The sequence below is a fragment of the Athene noctua genome, chromosome 18 (assembly GCF_965140245.1).
Source record: "Athene noctua chromosome 18, bAthNoc1.hap1.1, whole genome shotgun sequence".
Taxonomy (NCBI): Eukaryota; Metazoa; Chordata; class Aves; order Strigiformes; family Strigidae; genus Athene; species Athene noctua.
Genome location: NC_134054.1, coordinates 4,847,910 through 4,868,501, shown reverse-complemented (window position 1 = coordinate 4,868,501; position 20,592 = coordinate 4,847,910). Strand labels below are relative to the sequence as shown.

The 20,592-nt window shown below is 47.2% G+C and overlaps 1 protein-coding gene across 2 annotated transcripts; it reads left to right on the top strand.

Moving 5' to 3' along the window:
• The first annotated feature begins 15,438 nt into the window (after window positions 1–15,438).
• Window positions 15,439–19,928, top strand: UTS2R (urotensin 2 receptor). 2 transcript variants are annotated; one of them, XM_074921905.1, is made up of 2 exons: window positions 15,439–15,683; window positions 18,214–19,928. In XM_074921905.1, exon 2 carries the CDS (start codon window positions 18,358–18,360, stop codon window positions 19,504–19,506), a length of 1,149 nt encoding a protein of 382 aa, XP_074778006.1. In that variant the 5' UTR covers window positions 15,439–15,683; window positions 18,214–18,357; the 3' UTR covers window positions 19,507–19,928. The 2 variants fall into 2 exon arrangements, with proteins under 2 accessions (XP_074778006.1, XP_074778007.1); XM_074921906.1 differs by lacking the exon at window positions 15,439–15,683 and adding an exon at window positions 16,498–16,690.
• The last annotated feature ends 664 nt before the right edge of the window (window positions 19,929–20,592 follow it).

The following is a 20,592-nucleotide window of genomic DNA, read 5'->3' as shown; positions in this document are numbered from 1 at the left end:
CAAATCCCCTTTCCTTCCCCTCCCCCTTATATATTCTGAAGTCTTGAAAAATTACCCTGATGGAGAAGTTCTGTGTCGGTCAGCTGTGAGTTACAGCTCCAAGGAACATCCAGTGCAGCTCTTGCAGAAACCCTGCTGTTGGAGCCTTTCCCAAGTTTACTTGTTCCTTTGGCAAAACTATTCACATAGGATGCTCTTGCAGGAAAGAGATACAAGTTTATGCACATCTCTTTATCCAGCCTCATCTGGGTAGGAAGGAAGGAGAAGTATTAGCTCTAGGTCAGGAGAGCATGGCTTTTCACCAAGCTCTTTCACCCACTCTACTTAGTAACAAACTGCAGCTGAGTGAGCTCTGGGGTTTGGTATCACAGACTTGCAACAAAGAAGACGGAGCACCAGTAACTTAAACATTGTCCATTCAGAGATTGTTGTAAAAAGGAAAATGATACAGCCATCCTCAGCAAAAGTCACAGGAGCCTTCCACATCTTGGCATGTCCCAGACATGGAAGAAGCCGAGTCAGCAAAGCCACAGCATCTCAGCAGGTTTGCTGTCAGAGCAAGTGCATGAACAGCATGTCAGCTCTAAGTCTCAATTCTCAGGAACCTCTGACAAAAGCCAACATCTCTTCATTTTGATCTGCTTTATCACAGTCTGAGCCATGACAGCAGGTGGAGGGTTGCACTTTTAAACAAGATGCATAAAAAGAAGGGCCACAGGACCAACTTTATCTTACCCTGAGAAGAAGAGAATGAGAAAATAGTGATGAACAAACCACAAATGCAGAAAACTTAAGGTAGAAGGATGACTCAAAAGGGAAAGATCTGAAGTACTTTAGCATTCAGAAGACTGCATGTGCCAGTGTAATCACCTAGAAACACGTAGCAACTGTGCAAGGGAAAAAGACTGACTCTTTGTGTAAAACTGAGACCCTAAGAGGAAACAGAAAAACAAAGAACGGATTTCCCAGCACAGGGACTTGCTGATGGGCCAGACTGAAGCTGGCAACAGACACCTGCCTCCCACGCAGCAGGATGTTGCTAAACAGGAGAGAAGGGGCAGGTCTGCCACCCTAATGGGAGACTGGATGATCTCAGGTCTGAGCAAACATGAAGACTGTTCCTTTGCCACAGCTCAGGGTCTGATGGTTTAGAAGGCACTGAGGCCATTTCACTTGACTCCTTTCTACTCCAGGTACCCTCCAACCCCTGCCTCTTCATCACCAAGTAGCCCAGGAATACACACACAATGGATACAGACCAAACCAGCTTTTCTGAAGACATATCAACTTGCAGAAAAGCATCTGCCAGGTAGATATGGCAGGGCCCTCTTCCTTGCTTATACATGGGGAAAAAACAATACAATGGGTTTTGTTGCAGCCCATTTGGTTTCTCATCCACCAGTCATCCTAGCAAGAGCAACTATTCAGTCAGAGCAGGCATGTGTGCGAGATGGGAAATCACAAGAGGGGTAGAGAAGGAAGGCGATTCCTCTTACAGAAAGGCAGTTGAATACTTTGAGACAGCTCATAAAATCCAAACATTTTAGCCATTACATTTTCAAACTTATGCAAAGTGCATAGCAGTAGGATAAACAGCAAAAAATAGATTTGGGACTTAACCCTCTCCAGAACACAAGGAAGATTAAGGAAAATGCACAAGTCCCTCACATATTCCTTATATTGCAGTTGCTCCTTACATACCTGCATCTCTCCAGCAGAGACAAAGTAGATCAGATTTTACATTACTACCTGTACCCAATGAGGAGTTCAAGCATCAATCCCAGTTTTAGTTTATTATAAGAATAAGGCTCTTCTGTTACTTTTGCTACCCCCTCATCCAATTGCCACTGGGTACAAGTATGAAACACAGCAAAACCTTTCATTATGAATAACAAAACTTACAGCTTTTACATGTTTATGCTCCTCTTTTACGACTCCTGCTGCCTCTCAGCCTTCCTAGACATAAAAGGTTCCAGCAGCTCCTCAAACCACAACCACTCCAAAACCTGGACTTGACCAGCCACAGCTAGTGCCACTCCTCTACGGTTCAACCCCCTAATTACAGCTGAAACAGATATATGCAGCCCACCTCCCATCACAGCTGACAGGCATTAGCCACTCACGCTCACTGAGCTTAAACACATCCAATTTGCATTAACAGCCCCTGTGGGGATTTCTTTTCCAGACTCATGTGTGCAAAATTTACAGAAAATGATTTTAAGAAGAATATGTAAAGACACAGAAACACTCAGATTCATGACAAGATTTATGATCACAGAAAGCAAACAAAGAGCTGCAAAGCACCCAGCCTGGAACAGCGAGAGCCTGGGCACAATCAGTCCTAGCAGGAAAGAATATGTTCTGTACAGTAGAAAGATTATTATTATTTTTCTTTCTGTTCATTGTTCTTTTTCTTCCTAAAGCTTCCCAGATAACACCAGGGATTACGTATTAAGAGCTGCAGATGTTGAAGAATGCTCTCTGGCACATTTAATAGCTCCTTTATCCTTTCTGAAAGGACCTAGGGTCAGCAGTCCAGACTTGGTATTTTCAAATGAATTTCTAAAAGCAACTTTCCCAGCACAAGTATTCTTAAGTCACTGTAATACACCACATGTCCTAAAACATAGATTTCTTTTTATACAGTGACTTAAAGGCCGGACAATCAATGAAGCAAAATAAATACAAAGACTATGATCTCCCCTCCTGTATGAACTTATTTCAAAGGATGCCAGATTTAGAACTGTATTCACCCAGAAGCCATAAAGTCGTCCGGCAATGAAATAGCTTCAGCATTAACTGTGGCACGTTACTTCTTGCTTAAAACCCTTTGTGTAGTGGTTGACTAGAAAGTGGTTAATGTGATGCCAGTTTTCCAGAAATGTTTCAGTGACGAGCCGAAGGACTATGGAGCAGTAAGCATGACAAATTAGGAGAGACTGGAATACAGTGAGCAGGTACATGAATAAGCATACTGGGGAAAAAACGGCACAGGTTTTCAAAAGAGAAGCTCTGCCTCAGGAACAGATTGGAGCTCTCTGAATGAGCCCATGAGGGAGTAGAAAGGGGAAATGAAATTACTGCAGTTTGCTTGGATTATCAGAAAGCATTCAGTAAGGTCCTTCAACAACTAATTTTCCATGAGGCCAGAACAAAGGTCATTGTACAAATAAATAATTGGTTAAACGATACATTGTACAAATAAATAATTGGTTAAATGATAAGAAACAAAGTGTGGGAGTTTTCAGAGTGGGCACAGTCACCTGGGGTGTCCAGTCATCCAGTGCCTTCATAAATGAGCTGGAATAAAGAAGAGGAAAATGACAAATGCTGATGATGCAAAGTGATCCTGGAGAGTAAAAATGAAGTTTAACTGAAAAATTAGATTTGTCTGCTTCTTGATCTCAAGAATATCTTAGACTCACAGCTAGGTCTGGCAGGCATAACAGGGCTCCAGCAGCAAATGCTCCTCTACACTTACAAATACCATGACGGCCCTTTGCAATGTGATTGATTGGAGGCAATTAAAGCTGTCAGGTGTGTCCCTGCACCGTGTGCCCCAGGCACGGCCATGGCGCTGCAGAGGTACAGGCATGGCTGAGCCAGCTGCAAGGAACAGCTCACCAGAAGGACTAGCAGTGAAAGGGAAAGGAGTCTGAAAGGGAAATGCTTGATAGTGCTGGCAAGAGCTGCCACTTGGCACAGGTACTAAAGACAAAACCATGTCCCTCCCTTCTGATCAAGTGAAATGTTGTCAGCTCCCATTGTTTTCTGGGCACAACTGAAAAGTAAGGAGCTCTTGCTGTGCCACGAGGAGAAGGTGTGGCCAGATATTGCAGTGGCACAGAGTCCTGGATCAACACTTGGGTAATGTCCCATGGGTGTGGGACTCAGACAGTGTCAGCACAGGTCACCAAGAGCCTCTTTGCAAAAAGTTGTGGGACACCTATTGCTGTGAGTCACACACTACTAATGCAGCCTGGGAAAACCAGCTTGAAGTCACTCAGATCCTTCAATGTTTTGCTTGCAGTTAACACTTGAGGTGTTTAAAGGCTCACAACAACGATGGGCTGTTGCAACAACCACTCACCCCATGCAGAAAGTGCCCGGTTTCTCTTAGTTATGTTGGGCACAGATGACTTGCAAAGTGGTAACTTCTTAAAAGCATCCTGCCAGCCCCAGCCCCACCAGCCTGTCTGTATTCCTGACCTTCAATGTTGGAGCCTATTCAAAATAGCCTGCTAAGGACGTGCAAACAGTGCTGCCAACCGGGAAAAGCTGGGTTGGGGGTTAACAACAAATAGCAGGGATCTGGGTAGCAGGGATGGGAAAGGCCCTGATCTGCTCCCCAATGTCTGTGGCACCACGGACCAGCCTGCAGCACGCAGAGCCCAGAAGGTGCACGGGAAAGCCGTCTGCAGCTCCGAGCATACACATCGGAGGCAATCTTTCCTCTCACACACCGAGCAGCCTTCACAGTGAAAGAAGAGTGGCTTTGAGCACAGCGTAAGCACGTGAAATGAAGCACATCATTTCGCTGCAGATCTCTTCATTCGTACAACACCGAGACACTACGGAGTGAGGCAGAATCCAAAACGGGAGGATGAAACAGGAGGCAGCGCAGGTGCCCCCAGGCCCCGCCAGCAATGACAGCTCAATCGTGTGGCCAAAAACTACTTCCCAGATGGGAATCGAGAGGTGACGGGCTCAGGGTCTGGAGACACAGAAGAAGAGTACTTCAGCCTACTACTGATTTCTGCACTGAGTGGGATTTTTCATGTTTTGAGGGTTTTTTTTCACTGATGCAGGTGTTTTGGTATTTACAGTCTGGAAAGCACAGTCTGAAGAAGGGATGCTGCTTCCTTTGACTCTCCAATAAAACAGCTGTGGCTTTGACACCCCTTCCAAAACCCCAGAAAACCCCACTCTTCAGTCACATGCAGCATCAAAAGGCCATGACACTTCAAAGGCAGTTCCCCACCCCCCTAGGAACAGTCCGTTTCAAACATAAAGATTGTACAAGACCTCCAAATGTGCAGCAGTGGTATAATAAAAATGTTCTGAAGCCTCTAGGGCATTTTAGGCTGCAGCTTTGCGGTGACTTTTATGCAGTGGCATCATGGTGCTTTTTTTTTTTTGGCTGCTGCCATAAGCTTTTCTGTGATACAGCACAGCTGGGCTCAGCTACTGCTGGGAAATCAGCAGACATTAAATAAAATATTTGGAGTGAGGCCGATCCAGGAAGGATGCTGTGTTCATACGCAGAGTTTAGGTGAGGTGAGAGTGGTTTTGAAGAGTACTAAGTACTACAGGAATACAAAGAAAATGATCCAGTTGTGCTGGAGGGTGCTGTCAGAGAGGCTCAGCATGGTTGAGTGCAGGCAGGGGTGGGGAGCAGAACAACACAGGCAGGACAAGCATTTCGTTTGGTGTGGCCAGCAGCCTCAGCTCCCACAGTGATGCAAACCCACGATAAATTGAGCTGCACCGGACCAGTCAGTCCCACAGGCAGAAAGGCATTGCTCAGGCTCTAAATGAGCCGTCGAGCTTCCCACCGTGGGCTTCCCTGCACACCTCCTCTCAGACCACTCCTGCGTGCTCAGGATCAGTGCTGGGGCTGCACCCCTCAGCAAACCCAACCCCCTCCTCAGTTCCCACCGTATGCTGCGTGCAGCCCCTTCCCAGGAGTGGTGCAGCGCTTGGCTACTAGAAAGCCTCCATGAAGCGAAGTGTTACTTTGGATCAAATCAAGCCAGAGAAAAGTATCTTGGAACAATAAAATGTGCTCTCCAACTGTGAAACCAGGCACCTGCTCAGTCTTCCTGCTGCTTTTGACCAGGGAATAAAGCCCCTTTTTCTACATTAGAGCCGTTTCCAGGAGAATTTCCCTCTGACACAAAATGTCAGTGGCTGCATCCTTCTCTGGTTGGGTTTATAAAATGCAGGAGCAAGCCATGGTGGGAAGGGACAGCATGCAGAGGAGCACTGTGCCCTGGAAGAAAGGAAACAAAAGAAGGGAGGAAACCACTGCCTGAGAGGAACAGGTCCCTGCTCAGGGTGAATTGCCACATCCACTGCTCATTTGACCCAACATCCTCCAGCCAGTTCCTACATCAAAAAGCTAACAGAGAAACAAACACCACTCGGCTAATGCCACACGACTGTCTCCCCTGTGCTCTGCAGGGTCCATTGCTGTTGCCCAGACCTTGTCCTGGTGATGCAGAGGTCCCTGCAGAGAGGGACTGTCTCACCAGCACAGGTGACGCATCTGCTACCCACTCCTCATCGCAGGAAGAAACCCACGGAGGGCAAAACGCTTTATTTAAAAACTGGCACGCGCTTTTGAGTCTTTTAACTAACACCTGTCATTTCTGGCAGTGCTATTAGCTCAAAGTCTTTCTCTTTCATGTACCCTGCATGCAGTCGTACCCACGTGCGTCAGCAGGGACCTCACAGCAGCACATGAGGCGCAGGAGGTAAATGCGCAAAGCTCATCATACCTGAGGACAGATGCTCCACTGCTGGACTTTGAGGAGAAGCAAGGGTTTATCTCAATCAGATTACCCATTCCATGGGTGACCCAGCCTGTCCTGTAGCCCTCCCTCACTGCAGATTGGTGCCCAGTGCCACCACCACCACCATCACTGGATGGCAGGGCACACCTCCAGCCCCTGCCATGGCCCTGCACGCCACAGACTGAGCCACTGGCCCAAACCCCTTGTGCCAGGCAGCTGTTTCAGCTGAGGCTGCCCATAGCCTGGGGCACCTGCACTGTACAGACCATGCCACAGCTGGGGATGGCTTACGGAGGGGAGCAGAGCCTCAGCTCCTGCTCAGTGACCCCCAAACTTCTACTCTGCCACCCGCACTGCTGGGAGGGGCTGGATGTTTCTGGTGAAGGGATGCCTGAAAAGACTCGAGGGAACATGGTGCGTAGCAGAAAGAGGGCAGGAGCCCCATGTGGGGCTGAAACAGCATCATGAGAGCTCTGGCTCAGAGTTTGGTGACACTGCCACAAGGGGGAAGAAAGGACTTTGTCTCCTTTACTGTCTTCCCAGCAATGTGAAGACAGGCACTAGAAGTCAGCACTGAGCTATCACCAGTGAGAACAGAAGTTGCTCATCAGAGTAAGCAAGAAAATGTAGCATGTGGAAGTAAAATTTGTTACAGAAAATAAGCTTTTTAAAGGAGAATTTGAATTATCATCTGCTGTATCAGAGATGTGACCCTTACCAACACCAGCTGTCACCATCCCCAGGTCCTTCCAGCTCTACCCCATGTGTTCAGGATAGCAAATGCCACCACAGAGTCCATAGTGGCATAAACTCTATGTAATGACATTTGCTGCTCTTTACATGCTGCCAGACAACCTCCCATGCTTCATCTTGTGTATCTTGTGAGAGGTTTTGAAAGCTGCACCAGAAATCTTTGCTGCCAGGCAGAGGCAGCAAGAGCTGAAGATGTGTGCTGTCCTCCACGCTGAGAAAACACCTGGGATCAGCTACAAGAGCTTTAGCTGGAAATGATGGGAGCCTGATTTTTTTCCCTACAAGTCTTCTGGACTCAAAACACTTTCCTAAATCCTCTAATTCCAGCTATGAGGCACCAGGCTGAGAAATACAGAATAGCCTCCCAGGAGTGAATGGGACAGCTGGAGATGAGGACAGGACGACTGAGAACACTGAACCAAACTGCAAAGCAGAAGTGTGGTCAGCACAGCCATGCAGACTACAACATGGAAGTGCTGCACAGGATATATGTAATAGAAAATAACTGTAAGGAAACTTTTGTCTCTAGTCTAGCATCAGGTTTTGACCCATGGAGGGTGCTTCTCTCAGCTTGGCTGTACTCCCCAAGGCTTTTCTGATGATGATTTGGAGGATTTCCAGGAGAACTCTCCTGCAATATTTTTGTTTGTTAATCTTGAGTGCTTTGCAATGAAGAGAATTCAGTAGCATCTGTCTGTGTCCCCCTACCCCAGTCACTCTCAAATTACTGCCAAAAAGATGCTCAGATTATAACTGACGCAGAGGGAAATGTGAAATATTAACCAGGCCAAATCCTCTTCCATGCTGAATAGGTTCTCCCAAAAGGCATTTGTAAGAGGGAAGCTCTTCTCAGCATTTGGAGGGAAGTGATGGCCTCTTCCGCCTGCCACAGCCTGCCTCCCTTTCCCTGAGTAATCAAACTCACTGCAGCCCTTCCAGGAATTGGAAAGGAGGTGAGGAAGTTAAAGGATAAAGAAGCTCAAATAGCACAGTTTAGCAAATAAAAATGTAAATGGGGCTGTGCTGACTGGGGGGGAACTGTCTTCACAAAGTCATGAAGGAACTGGCAGAATGGCTTGAGTTAAAACTTTAAATGAGGCAGCTGTGTGAACGACACATTGGCCACACTACATAGGCAAAAGGCTGCCAGCAAAGTCCCCAGCTTACGTGAATTAGCAGCACCCAGCTATAAGCACTGTTGAAATAGCTTTAGCACTGTTAAAACCTCTCCAAAACCCAACTGAGGCTCAGACAAGCTTTTGACTTAGCACGGGCCATCACAGGCAGGACCCACTCCCCCTCTGCAGACAACACACCTGGCTGGGGACATGTTTGACTGAGACAAATCGATAAGCAGACAGATTAATCACTGATGTGAGATATTAAACCACCCACAGATAATTGTGATTTTCTATACTTGTATAAAATACATGCTCATTAGCAAAGGTTTCCAGCACCCTTATCTGTCCTCCACAGTTTTCTGTACCCCAAAGAACAATTCTTGATTCAGCAGTAGAAAAGAGGTGAGGAAAACTCCTCAGCAGGTCCTGGATGCTTTGTCTTTCCCAGACATCGCAGATTCAGGACACAAATAGTTACATGAGAATTTCTAGTGGTGGCAGAAGATCCAAGAGCTTCCCCAAAAAGAAAAAAAGCAGAACAAATGAGTTACAACATTTCCACATAAATGTAATCAGTTAGGGGGAAAGCCTCTGGAAACCCGTGTTCCGGTGTGACATTACCGGTACTCTGGTGAAAATCCGGGTACAATGGGTTGGGTTTAATTATTGTTACTATTGCGGTTTGCACTGTGGGGTAAATGGATTTGGCAAAACAGACTCATAAAGCCTAAATATATTGTAAATCGATGTATTTAAGTTCTTGTTTGCATCTGTACCGAGGCCTTTAGGCATTAGATAGTGCTCATAAATGAGCACATTATAAACTTGTTTTACATGCAAACAACCAAGAAGTGTAGCTGCTGCTCTGCTTCCCTCTTGGCAGAAACTTTTACGCACAGATGTGCTATTTGGTCCAGCCCCAGTCTGATGTGGTAACACTGAACAGCTTGACTTCTACATTGGAAAAAACACCCGTAGGAGTGCGTTAATGTTGTTTTCCACGTTTTATTTCAGGCTGAAGTCACACAGAGGGAGCTGTTCCTGAGTGCACCTGAGCACAACTCAGCTGTACATGCTTCAGCGCACTGCTGTCCCGCCTTCCAGCCTCATTCAGACATCCAGCTGTGCAGTAAGGATCTCCTTTAATTTACCAAAGTCAAGGACTAAACAGGGTTCAGGCCAGTGTCTTACCAGACTAACCAGCCCTCATACGCAAGGTCTGTTGGTACAAGAGACAGCAATAAATGTGTATACACCAGCCGGGATACACCAACAAGTTCATTTTCCAATGAATATCCAGTCCCTGCGTACGGGAAATAACAACTAAGCAGGACCACTTCCTTTAGTCTGGACATATCTAGTTTTGGGTATAGAAAGATCACCAGCTTCTGCTTGCCAGCAGCAGGAGCTGCATGGTCACAGATGTTGTACAAACACAGCTGAAGCAATAGACTCACCTGGCCAGGGTTTCCCTGACCATAACCTGAGGGTAATCTAAGATGCTGGCAAAGAAAGCCTCAGTCTAGCCCGTCACAAATGCTCAAGAAAGTTTAACAAAGTATTTGGTCATTTAATGCCAGTGACCCTGGAGCAGGAGAGAGGATAAACCTACATGAGATGGCCAACTCATCACATCCCACTTGGGCAACAACACAGCAGGATGGATGGATGGATGGATGAAGGAGCAGACGTAGTGACCATTTTTTGAATTGCAGAATTATTTAGGATGTGAATTTCCTGGAGGGCAGGAAGAGAAGGAATTAAAGAGGCTGCAACTTCCCCTTATCAGCCATCACCAAGGTGGTCTGGGTCATACCTGGTAGTTGAGGCTCCCTTTGCAGAGCACAGATGGATCTCGCTGTGACACAGAATCACGGTCATCTCTGTCTAACAGCTCTGCAGTGTGCCTTGCAGATTAGACAAGTGATAAATTCTGCCTGCCTGGTGGGTGCACAGAATGCTCAGACAGCAGTGTACTGCTATCCTACCAGAGGACTGGGACAGGAGGCACGATTTGTCTCTGCGTCAGACCTCCTCCTGGAGAACGGCCTCCACCTCAGTGCAGAGAAAAAGGGATCATGCAGGAGAATCCATGCAGGGGGCAGTGATGCTCCATCCCTCAGAGGCTCCCCTGATCCTGAGCGGCCATGGAGGAGCCCCAGCTCCATTCCCCAGAGGGACCCGCAGTGCCTGTGCTAGCCCCAAACAGAAGAATCCTTCAGTGTGGAGAAATCTTATCCATTCACATGCCAAACACCAGATGTTAAGTCTGACTGTCCAGTGCCTTGGGTCCCTGGCACAGCCACGGGAGCACTCACAGCCCCAAGGCAGGTGCCAGGATGCCTCACAGAGACTCAGGGTCTGTGAATGTCGAGGGCTGCTGAAACAGAGGCCAAATGATCCCACTCACACATGTCACACAGGAAAACAACAGCCCCTAGAGCTCCGGGCTGGAGTCATATCAGCTGCAGAAATGGAATAACATCTCCTCCTAATATGGTTTGTCTGTAAAGTATATCCGACCTAAGAGCAGCCCAGAGTGTCCCTAGTGGGATGGTACAATCAGGGCAGAGGAGAACGACTGGGGAAACATCTCCCTGAGCTGATTACACTGTCCTTCCCAGGAGCAAGCCATGACCCCTCCATCCCCTGAGTTGTGCAGGGCCTGGGGGACCATTGAGGCCACTCTGCACCCCTGCTCCACCATCACTGCACAAAGTGACCCTGCTCATTCCAATTCACCTCATTCCTAGTGGGCATGAAATGAATTTCCATCCTGGGAACACCTTCCTGGGAACACAGGGACCTGAGCCTCCGAGGAAAAACCTGCACAGGGGACACCAGCCCCTGACCACATCAGTTTGAGAGAGCAGTGGTCGCTGGTCTCCCAACACCATATAGCAAAGCTTGGCACTCATAGGAGTCAAAAAATTGTGACTGTTATGTAAGAACAGAGGTGATCTGTATGATCTTGAAGAGGTCCCTGTAATGGCAAGCTGAAATTCAAGAGACAGAGGAGCAACAGTTCATTAGGCACGTAAGAGCAGTCCCAAGAGGAAAGCTGGGAGAAACTCTGGCCCCTTCTGCTCCTTCCATGCTCCACAGATAAAGCTAGCACAGGTTCTACCTGCAAATCCCAGGGAGTCAGAGCTTGAGCCCTCTGATTTTTCCCACCCAAACTCGAGGGCACCAGCAAGGGACGTCTGGATTGCTTCCCCTGCCCTGGACAGTGACACTGTTTGGGCCAGAACCACCAGACGTGGTAGTTAAGAACCCAGGACACCACCTCATTCCCCTTTCAGCATCGCTCCTCAAACCGTCCGTGCAATTTACCCCTGTGGAGGGGAAAAGCTGATAGCAACACACAAACCCTCCTGGGTTGGTAGAGAGCTCAGTGAGAGATGACCCTTCATGAGCAGAACAGCTATAAACTCAGTATCTGGGTAAGGGATCCTGGATGAGGGAAAACAAACTGGTGATTTCAGCCCCCAGAGTCTCACTTTCACACAAAGCAGCCAAGAGCAAAGGCATACCTACTCAGAAAGGACAACTGAAGTTTCATGTTGCAAAAAAACAGGAAGAAAGAAGACCAAAATGCCAAGAAAGCTCAGTGAAGTCTCCAAATGCGTTGGCCAAGCTTGGGTGGGTCTTTCACTGGTGAGGACAGATAGCAGGAAGAGTGAAGAAAGCAGTTGGGGACTAGCTTGGAATTTGGATTTACATTTGCATGTGTCCAAGACCATGAGTGATAGAATAGGGATTTAAATGCAACTTTCCTAGGAACAAGAGGTGACACCGGGACCTTTCTTTCACTGCACAACCACCTCATGAATGCTTTTTCTCAGGACCTGATGCCATTTGTCCATTTGTATGTGCTTCTGGCTGTCAGCGTGGCTCTGGGAGGACCTGGGTTTGCCACCATGCTCCAAATGCTTGGCCTCCTTTAGACTGATCCCAAAGACGGGGCAGCGTCTCATAAGCTAATTTGTATTTCTGTGTGACCATGATAATGTTTGCAGTGGAGACAAGATACATGCTATACCACGAGTACTTCTGGGTACTAAAGGAGGTTGTGCATGGAAATGAGTTAACAAAGTCAGGCAAATGGGAATCACATCTCACCCTGAGTTTGTACATGTTTCTAGACCTAACCCAGACCAAGAATGCAGACACATTCATGAGATTCTTTCCTTTTATCAATTCTGGCTGCATCTGTGAGTGCTCTTCCCTACAAGGAGGGAGCAGCACTTTATTACATTTTTAAAATGTGATGCATAGACAAACTTACACTTTCAGCTTGGAGCAGAAAGAAGCCCATGGCTGCTGGCAAACCTGGTCTCAAAACTGCCCCAGCAAAAGTGGAACATGCTCGAGGGGCCCTGCACAGACTGGGGGAGGCAGCAGACAGTCAGTAGTATGCACAGCTGGCAGGGTGCAGCCCAGCTCAAGGTACCCAAGAGATTTGACTGGTTCTGTTGATATTTGAATCAGTAACTAAACACAATCAAATTCACATAGCACTGGCACAAATCCTTATATCAAAGGGGAGAAGTAGTCTTTTCTGCCCTGTATTTAACAGAATAATAATGGTTATTACCTTTGCAGTAACTTCAGAAGGCCCCTGTGCAGAACTCAAGCCCTGTAGCAGTGGATGTTGCTGAATGATTAAACAGACCTGTTCCATATCTCAGAGGGCTCCTACCTTCATCTGTTATTGACTGTGCGGTTCCTAGTTCTGTTACAAATCATGCGGGCTGCAACTCCTGTCTATAGCTCTAACAGCATCTGACAAATGTGAAAAACCCTGAATCTCAGGGCACTGGGGGATGAGTGAGCTCAATGATCTCTGTTTTACTGATGAGGAAAATAAGGGGAACAGAAGCAGCAAAACTACAACCACAAACAACCCTCTGAGCCAGGGCTGTGAACCTGACACTGTCCACGCTGCTCTTGAAAGCCTCTCCAGACATCTCCTCTAATGACTCCAGCAGGACACAGACCATATGGGAATCCAGCTTCCTCTAATGGCAGCCCCATGGGCACTGAGATTTCCTGATAAACAAATACACTGGTATAATGCTTTTCAAAAGGTTTAAACACCAAAAAATGAAGTACCAGGTTTGGGACCAAGAGGTCCAGGAATCTGACGAGTTGGCCTGAAACCTTCTCCCATCCCATTCCCACTTCCTTTCCCTGGCATGGGTCAATACCAACTCAGCTGGCCCCTTGGCGACAGGTGAGTGACAGGAGTGTGATAGTTCCAGCGTAGATGCCTGGAGACCTGCACACACCTACCAAATGCCGGAGACTGAAGCAGCGTGGCTGAGCCATGCCCAGCAGAGGCACCCAGTCAGCATTGCTGCATTCCCACAGGACTGGTGCCAACGTGCCCTCTGAGCTGCACGCAGACCGTAGCAAGGGGATTCAAAGACACCAGCTGGTTGTCCCTGCTCTGTATGTGAAAAGGAGACAGCCACATGAATGCCCTTCTTGCTCCTAGTGTGCCACCCACAAATAAAGCACTTTGCCAGTGGCTTCACCATCAGTGCTCACCAAGGGAGCACTGCCACTTACTGGAGTCTCAATGGGTAGCACCACCTCACCCAGAGACCATCATGAGAAGCATCTTCCAGCCCACACTTTTCCAAAGATGTCTAGGGGCGAGCCACAAAATGCAGATTTAAAACAAAACATGTACATTTGAGGGTGCTTGGGTTGGGATTTTAGAGCTCAATCAGCCCTTGTTAGAGCTGCTAACATAAAATCTATTTTAATTGAAAAATTAAGCCTCCACATGAGGATTTGCTCCTAAACAGAGTCCTCACCACACTCAAAAGCACTTATCTGAGGGGCTTTGCTTTGCATACCCACTGTCCTGTTACAAGGATAGCCACAACTGGTCAACAATCTTTCCAGGTGCTACCACAGTCACCCCATGTGGCTTGAGCAAAATTGGGTTCACACTGCAGGAAGACAAGACCTTAGACACAAGGTCCATCTGAGAGCACCCAAACAGCAGAGGGTAAAAGGTTGAGAACAAAGAAGAAATAATACAAGTATCCAGGGAAAGAGTTAGAGGAGGGAACAGCTCTCAGTAACAGCGATGCAGGATGGATGAGCCGGGAACAGCTGGCGGCCAGGTGCTGCCGCCTCCCAGGAGCCCGGTGCTGGGAAGCAGCACCCAGTTGCAATGGTTGCCCAAATGCAAACCGGTGAAGCAGGCAATGGGCCTGGCAGGCATCTCCCACACTCCTGTGTCCAGCAGGAGACACCCCAGGAGAGATGGGTGCTGCTCGCTTCCTGCTGGCATAAATCAGAAGCAATTCCCTGCGGTCCACAGAGCTAAAGCAAGGAACTGGGAGGAAAAGAAACCCCACTGTGTGCAAGCAATCAACACTATATTCAGCTGCTATCAAAATAATCCTGAGTTTAGTTTCGGCATTTCTCAGCACCAGCCCCTTCCTCACACTGCTTTTTTTCTGGGCGCCTGGTTGATCTCGCTCTGTCTTTACCCTCAGTGAGTATCACCCGGGAAGGGCGACCAGCTGAACCCCAAGCAACCTGGGTAACGTTTTGTTGCTGCCAGACTGAAGTATCTCAGATGCTGTGGTGCATGATACCACCGCACAGATTCATCTGTTAATACACCGTCCAACCCAAATAAACTTTGGCTTCACTTTGGAATTGATCTCCATATCAAGGAGCTCTGCCGTTTCCCTGGGCAGCTCATCCTCCCGCAGGAATTTAACCCTCCCTGGCCCGACCGCTCTCCCTGACACAATGGTTTTGCTCAGGCAACATTAGGCATTTGCACTCTTCGGTGCGATGTAAGGAGGGCTGGGATGGCTTTTTGTATCCCCGGTCCTGGGAGGAAAACAGCGCTGACATGTCCCCAGCTGGCTCACAGCCAGGCCGGGGGGAGGCAGCTAAGCAAGCCACGACTATCAAAATGCTGCTTCTTTAAAAAGGCTCTTCACTGGCTGCAGACAAAACCGCGCTATGCCTAACGTCACTGAGTAACAGAAATAGCAGGCGTGAGTGAAGGGAGGAGAATGAGAGTATTAAGAGCGCACAGATTTCAAACATACTTGGCTAGGTAGCATGCTCCCTTCCTGCCGCTGCCTTTCCAGATGCGACGGAGCACGGGGATCTCTCGCTGTCTGCCCATGAAGAAGGATTTTATTTTTTCTTTTTTTCCTTTTTTATCCTTTTTTAAGTTTCAGCTTTAATACTACTAGATTCATTTTTATTTTATTTCTTGTAGGAAACTTCATCTACTGGATTTAAAAGCAAGGTTTGAGCAGGAAGAATTAATTTATGTTTGCAGCTACTGAATGTGCATGGTACTCCTGTGTAATGATAATGTAGGGGGAAAGGCAGGACTGGCTGAGAAAATTGCTTAGACCGTAAGATGCTTGAATGGCTGCTTGGAATAACAAGTTCTTGTGTGTGTGCGTGCGTGGGTGAAAGTGTGTGCATTTATGTGCGAGTGCGGCAATGACAGTAACTTTAAAATGATGCAAGGTTTCCCCAGTTTGCTTTATTTTCCTCCTCTAGGAGTGAGGACTTGCCTAGCCGTAGGCTCTGTCTGGAGACAGGTGAAATGTCCAGATTGAATTAGCGCTGTAGTAATTTTATGAATGAACCAAAATGCAGGTTCAGTGGAAGAGGAGCAGAGCGGGGAGATATGGTGTGTTGAGCTCTCTCCGGCGGGAGCTGTCACACCAGGGAACTGCACAGACGTGCATAGGCACGGCATAGATCTGCTCCAAGTGCCTGGAACACAAAGTGAGGCAGCTGCAAGACAGCACCTGAGCCATGGAAACATGCTCCTGAAATTGAGCTATCACAAATCCAACCGATCTTGATAGCTGCTTGTGTGACCAGCTCCAGGCTTAGCTGGAGCATCCCATGCAGAGCCATTTGTTTCCAACCAAGTGTGCTGGTGATCGTGTGGCAGAGGAGCAGGCAGAGCTCCCTGAGCATCCATGTGTCCTTCGTCCGTGACGCTTTTGCCGCCAGCTCAGCTCGTACATGAACATCGACAAAGTGGATGAGGAGGGAGAAGTCGGTACATGGATAGGCTGGCTACACATGCCCAAGCCAAGCAGGAGGGGACCACACAGCACAGTGTGGAGGGAGGAGGCAGATTTGGGTTTGCAAGGTTTAAGAAAGAAAATTGAGATGCTGGTGAAGCTACTGGAGACCAGCCCAGAGGAGTGATGTCCTGAGGGAGCACTGACCACTGCAGAACCGTGCTTCACCATCTCTCCCTCGGATGTCTGTACCCAAGGGACTTGGGTGGGTGATGGGCTCTGTGCATTGTGGTTTTTCCCTTTTTTTTGCATCGCTAGCCCAAATGTTATGTGACGAAAAATCTCCCTCTGTACTGGATTGCCGTCTTTTATACAGAGTTTTTGCATGACATCTCCGTAGCACCCACCACCTGCAACAGGTGCTAATGAAAAGAAGAGAAAGTGAGGGCAAATCATAAAGAGGATGAACACTGTCCATCCTCAAGTGCTTCAAGAGGTCACTGTCTGGGTCTTTGACACAAGGGCAGCGGACAAGGGCCTTGTGGTGTAATCCCGCTGTCAAGGAGCAAGTGGAAAGAAAGAGGCAAAGGAGTCAGAGCTGGTGTGGAGGCAAAGGGACACCAAACTCACTGGGAAAAGCTGCAAATTCCCAGGATGATACAAACCCAACCTGCCCCGGGGAATGAGGCAGAGGGAAGTCTTTGCCTGCTGAGCCCTTCAAGGACAAGGCACTCCAGCACCCCTTCTTACAGTGTTTTTCAAACAAAGAGACAATCTGAGCTCCATAAAATACATAATGCAAATGCACTTCTGTGTGCAGTCACCTTCAGGTTGGCACAGGCTTTTGGTATGTCTTAAAATTTGGGCATTTTAGCTATTTCTTCAGTGTTTCTCTCAGGTAGGTTTGATCTCCCTTTGCTTACACCCAGAGCCAGTATAAATTCAAAGCAACAGAGACACGATTTGTATAACATTGAGCCTGAGGTAACCAAAAGCTTCTCTGTAGAAAGAGTGACTGTTTGCCTAATATGCTGCAGAATAATCTCACACCTCACTGCATAAGGCTGTTTAGACAGGTTCAAAGACAGGTCTGTCTGAAATATATCTGTGTATGGACACATGAAAATCTGTGGAATCACACTTGACAGACAGCATGAAAAAAACCTGCATTTACAGACATAAAAAACCCACAGTGAAACCTATACCTTGCTCTATTGCTATAAAATGCATTTTTTCTCCATCACTCAAATGCAATTTGAAACTGCAGGTCAGGACATAGTAGGAGCTTCTCATTCAAGGGAAGTTGCTCTGTGAAAACACTGCAGAAATGCTGGACAGGACTTTGAGTGTATCACTTACACAAAATACCCAATTCAGCTGCAAATGGTAAATCCAAAGTTTGTTTTCTCTTTTTTTGGGAACTCCTTCAGAGTTAAGAGCTTAGCAGAGATGTTTAGGCAATCACGGGGCGAGGTCTGTAAGATGCCGTTATGAATTTATGAAGGACATTTTTTTCCTCCAACCCCAAACTAACTTTAGGGATTGCAGCAAGTGGTTCCAATAATCTCTTCTGTCTCTTTTCCATGGACACACTAAGGCATGTCACTTCTCAAAGCTGTACTCTTGTAATGATAGCATGAACCTTACACATGAGTGACCTCAACATAGAAGACTTTTGGTATATGCAGACAGTGCAGATACGTACTCAGGGACAGGTAACTTCTAAATGATAATTTGTGTTGCTCTGGCAGATTTCTAATATGTTGGTTTCTGATGTCTTTCCTCTAGTGGAGAATGCATATCTTCTTTGGATGAGACCTTGCTAAGAGATGGTTCACCATCTCCCAGCAGTTGCATTTCTCAGAGCAGAAAGAACAGATCTTCAGACCCCTGTGGCATGAACAAAGCCTCTGGCATTTAAAGGCCAGGAGGATGTCTCTAATCGACGAGCCAGAGAGCCACTTTTCTGCAACCCCCTACATGGTGACAGACACAAGCGAGGGCAGCATGCTCAGAATCAGACCCAACGCCTCCACCAGTGCCACTGGGAATGGCACTTCGGCCACTGGTTCCATGGAGGACATGATTGCCATCTGCACCATTGGGACAATCCTCTCTCTCATGTGTGTGATTGGGGTAACAGGCAATGTATACACCTTGCTAGTGATGTGTCATTACTTGCGATCATCTGCTTCCATGTATATTTACATCATCAACCTTGCGCTGGCAGACCTGCTCTACCTTCTCACCATCCCCTTCATTGTTGGAACCTACTTCATTCAGAAATGGTACTTTGGGGACATTGGCTGTCGCATCCTGTTCAGCCTGGACTTCCTCACTATGCACGCCAGCATCTTCACCCTCACAGTCATGAGCACAGAGCGCTACTTTGCTGTGCTGAAGCCCCTAGACACAGTGAAGAGGTCTAAGAGTTACCGAAAGGCCATTGCTGTTGTGATCTGGCTGGTGTCACTGCTGCTCACTCTCCCAATGCTTATCATGATCCAGCTGGTGCAAAGGGACAACAAAAGCATCTGCCTGCCCACTTGGAGCAAGCTGTCCTACAAAGTGTATCTCACCATCCTTTTTGGTACCAGCATCGTGGGTCCAGGGGTGATCATTGGCTACCTTTACATCCGATTAGCTAAGATTTACTGGGTGTCACAAACAGCATCCTTCAAGCAGACCAAGCGGCTACCGAATCAAAAGGTGATCTATCTAATCTTCACAATAGTGCTGGTGTTCTGGGCTTGCTTCTTGCCTTTCTGGATATGGCAGCTCCTCTTCCAGTATTATGAATCCTTCCCTTTATCTCCCAAGGTGATGAAGAACATTAATTACCTGACAACCTGTTTGACTTACAGCAACAGCTGTATTAACCCCTTCCTCTACACCCTACTCACCAAAAACTACAGGGAGTACCTGAAGAACAGGCAGCGGTCCCTTAGCAGCAACAGTGGGTACTTTCAAAGGAGAAATCGGTTTCATAGGATTTCAGGGAGATCCCTGTCCACAAGCAGTCAGCACTGCACAGAGACATACGTTCTTGCTCATGCTCCTTTGGGAAACAGCAGTGCCTGAAGGTAAAATACATCTCCAAGAACAATATTGACTTCAATGTTGCTTTGATTTAAAGTGTACATTGTAAAGGCAAAGCCTTAGCAGATCCATAATGTGCCCACATTTGATCCGGAGGCTGTGCCGTATGTCTGTTCTCATTTTCTTCAGTGCCACTGATTTGATGCTAGCAACATTCAGCTGAACATCTATCTAAACAGCCTTTTTCTTTTTATCTTTGTATTTTATAGTTGTCTCCTCAAGTAGCCATCAATACTGAAAGCTTATAATAAGGTCATGTTTTTTAATAGTATCAGCTGTCTCAGAGTTTAAAATTATGTTATCCTGTGAATGGCTGTAGTTTGCTCTTTCTTTTCTTTAGCAGTAATGCTAAATTTGTAGTTGTATGAGGACTGAAAACAATGAAATAAAGGCAAAGCAGCTGATGTTTGTGACATGCAATCCAGTTTGAATTTGGAGTAGGACTGGACAACATGGATGAGGCATATCCAGGGGTGTTTGTCCTGGTTTTGGTCATATTCACATTTATTCTACACTCGTGTATGTGCTGGGCTCGATTCTCCATTCACATAGTGTCTGTAGTGGAGTTAGATCAGAGTTCACGTTAGCGAGACAAGCTCCCCGTGACAGTGCCACAGCCAGGGAACACTCAGCATCCCCTAATGCATATCCCCAAACACATGAGCAACCATGTGCGGGAGCATCATCTGTTCTGGGCAAGTGTGTCTGCCCCCTGCCCTCCTCCGTGGAGGAATTGGGAACCTCCCTTCCTCAGGGAATCTATTGACTGCAGCATCCAGCCTGAGGGACCAGACCTGCATCACCAAGTCCAGGAGGAAAGGACAAAGGGAGAGGAGGAGGGGTGGGAGGATGTGAATTCCAATGGGCAAAGCTATGCTATCTGAAGTCCTTAATATTCTCAATTATAAAAGTGCTAGTTCCCTATCAGTGAGATCACTTGTTTCCCTCACAGATGATTTCACTTTACTGCTACAAAAAGTTAATATAGTCCTGCCTACACCAGGAACACTTTGCCTGTCCTGGCTTTCACTGATGATAAAGCATCATTAGTATAAATATATCCTCCGT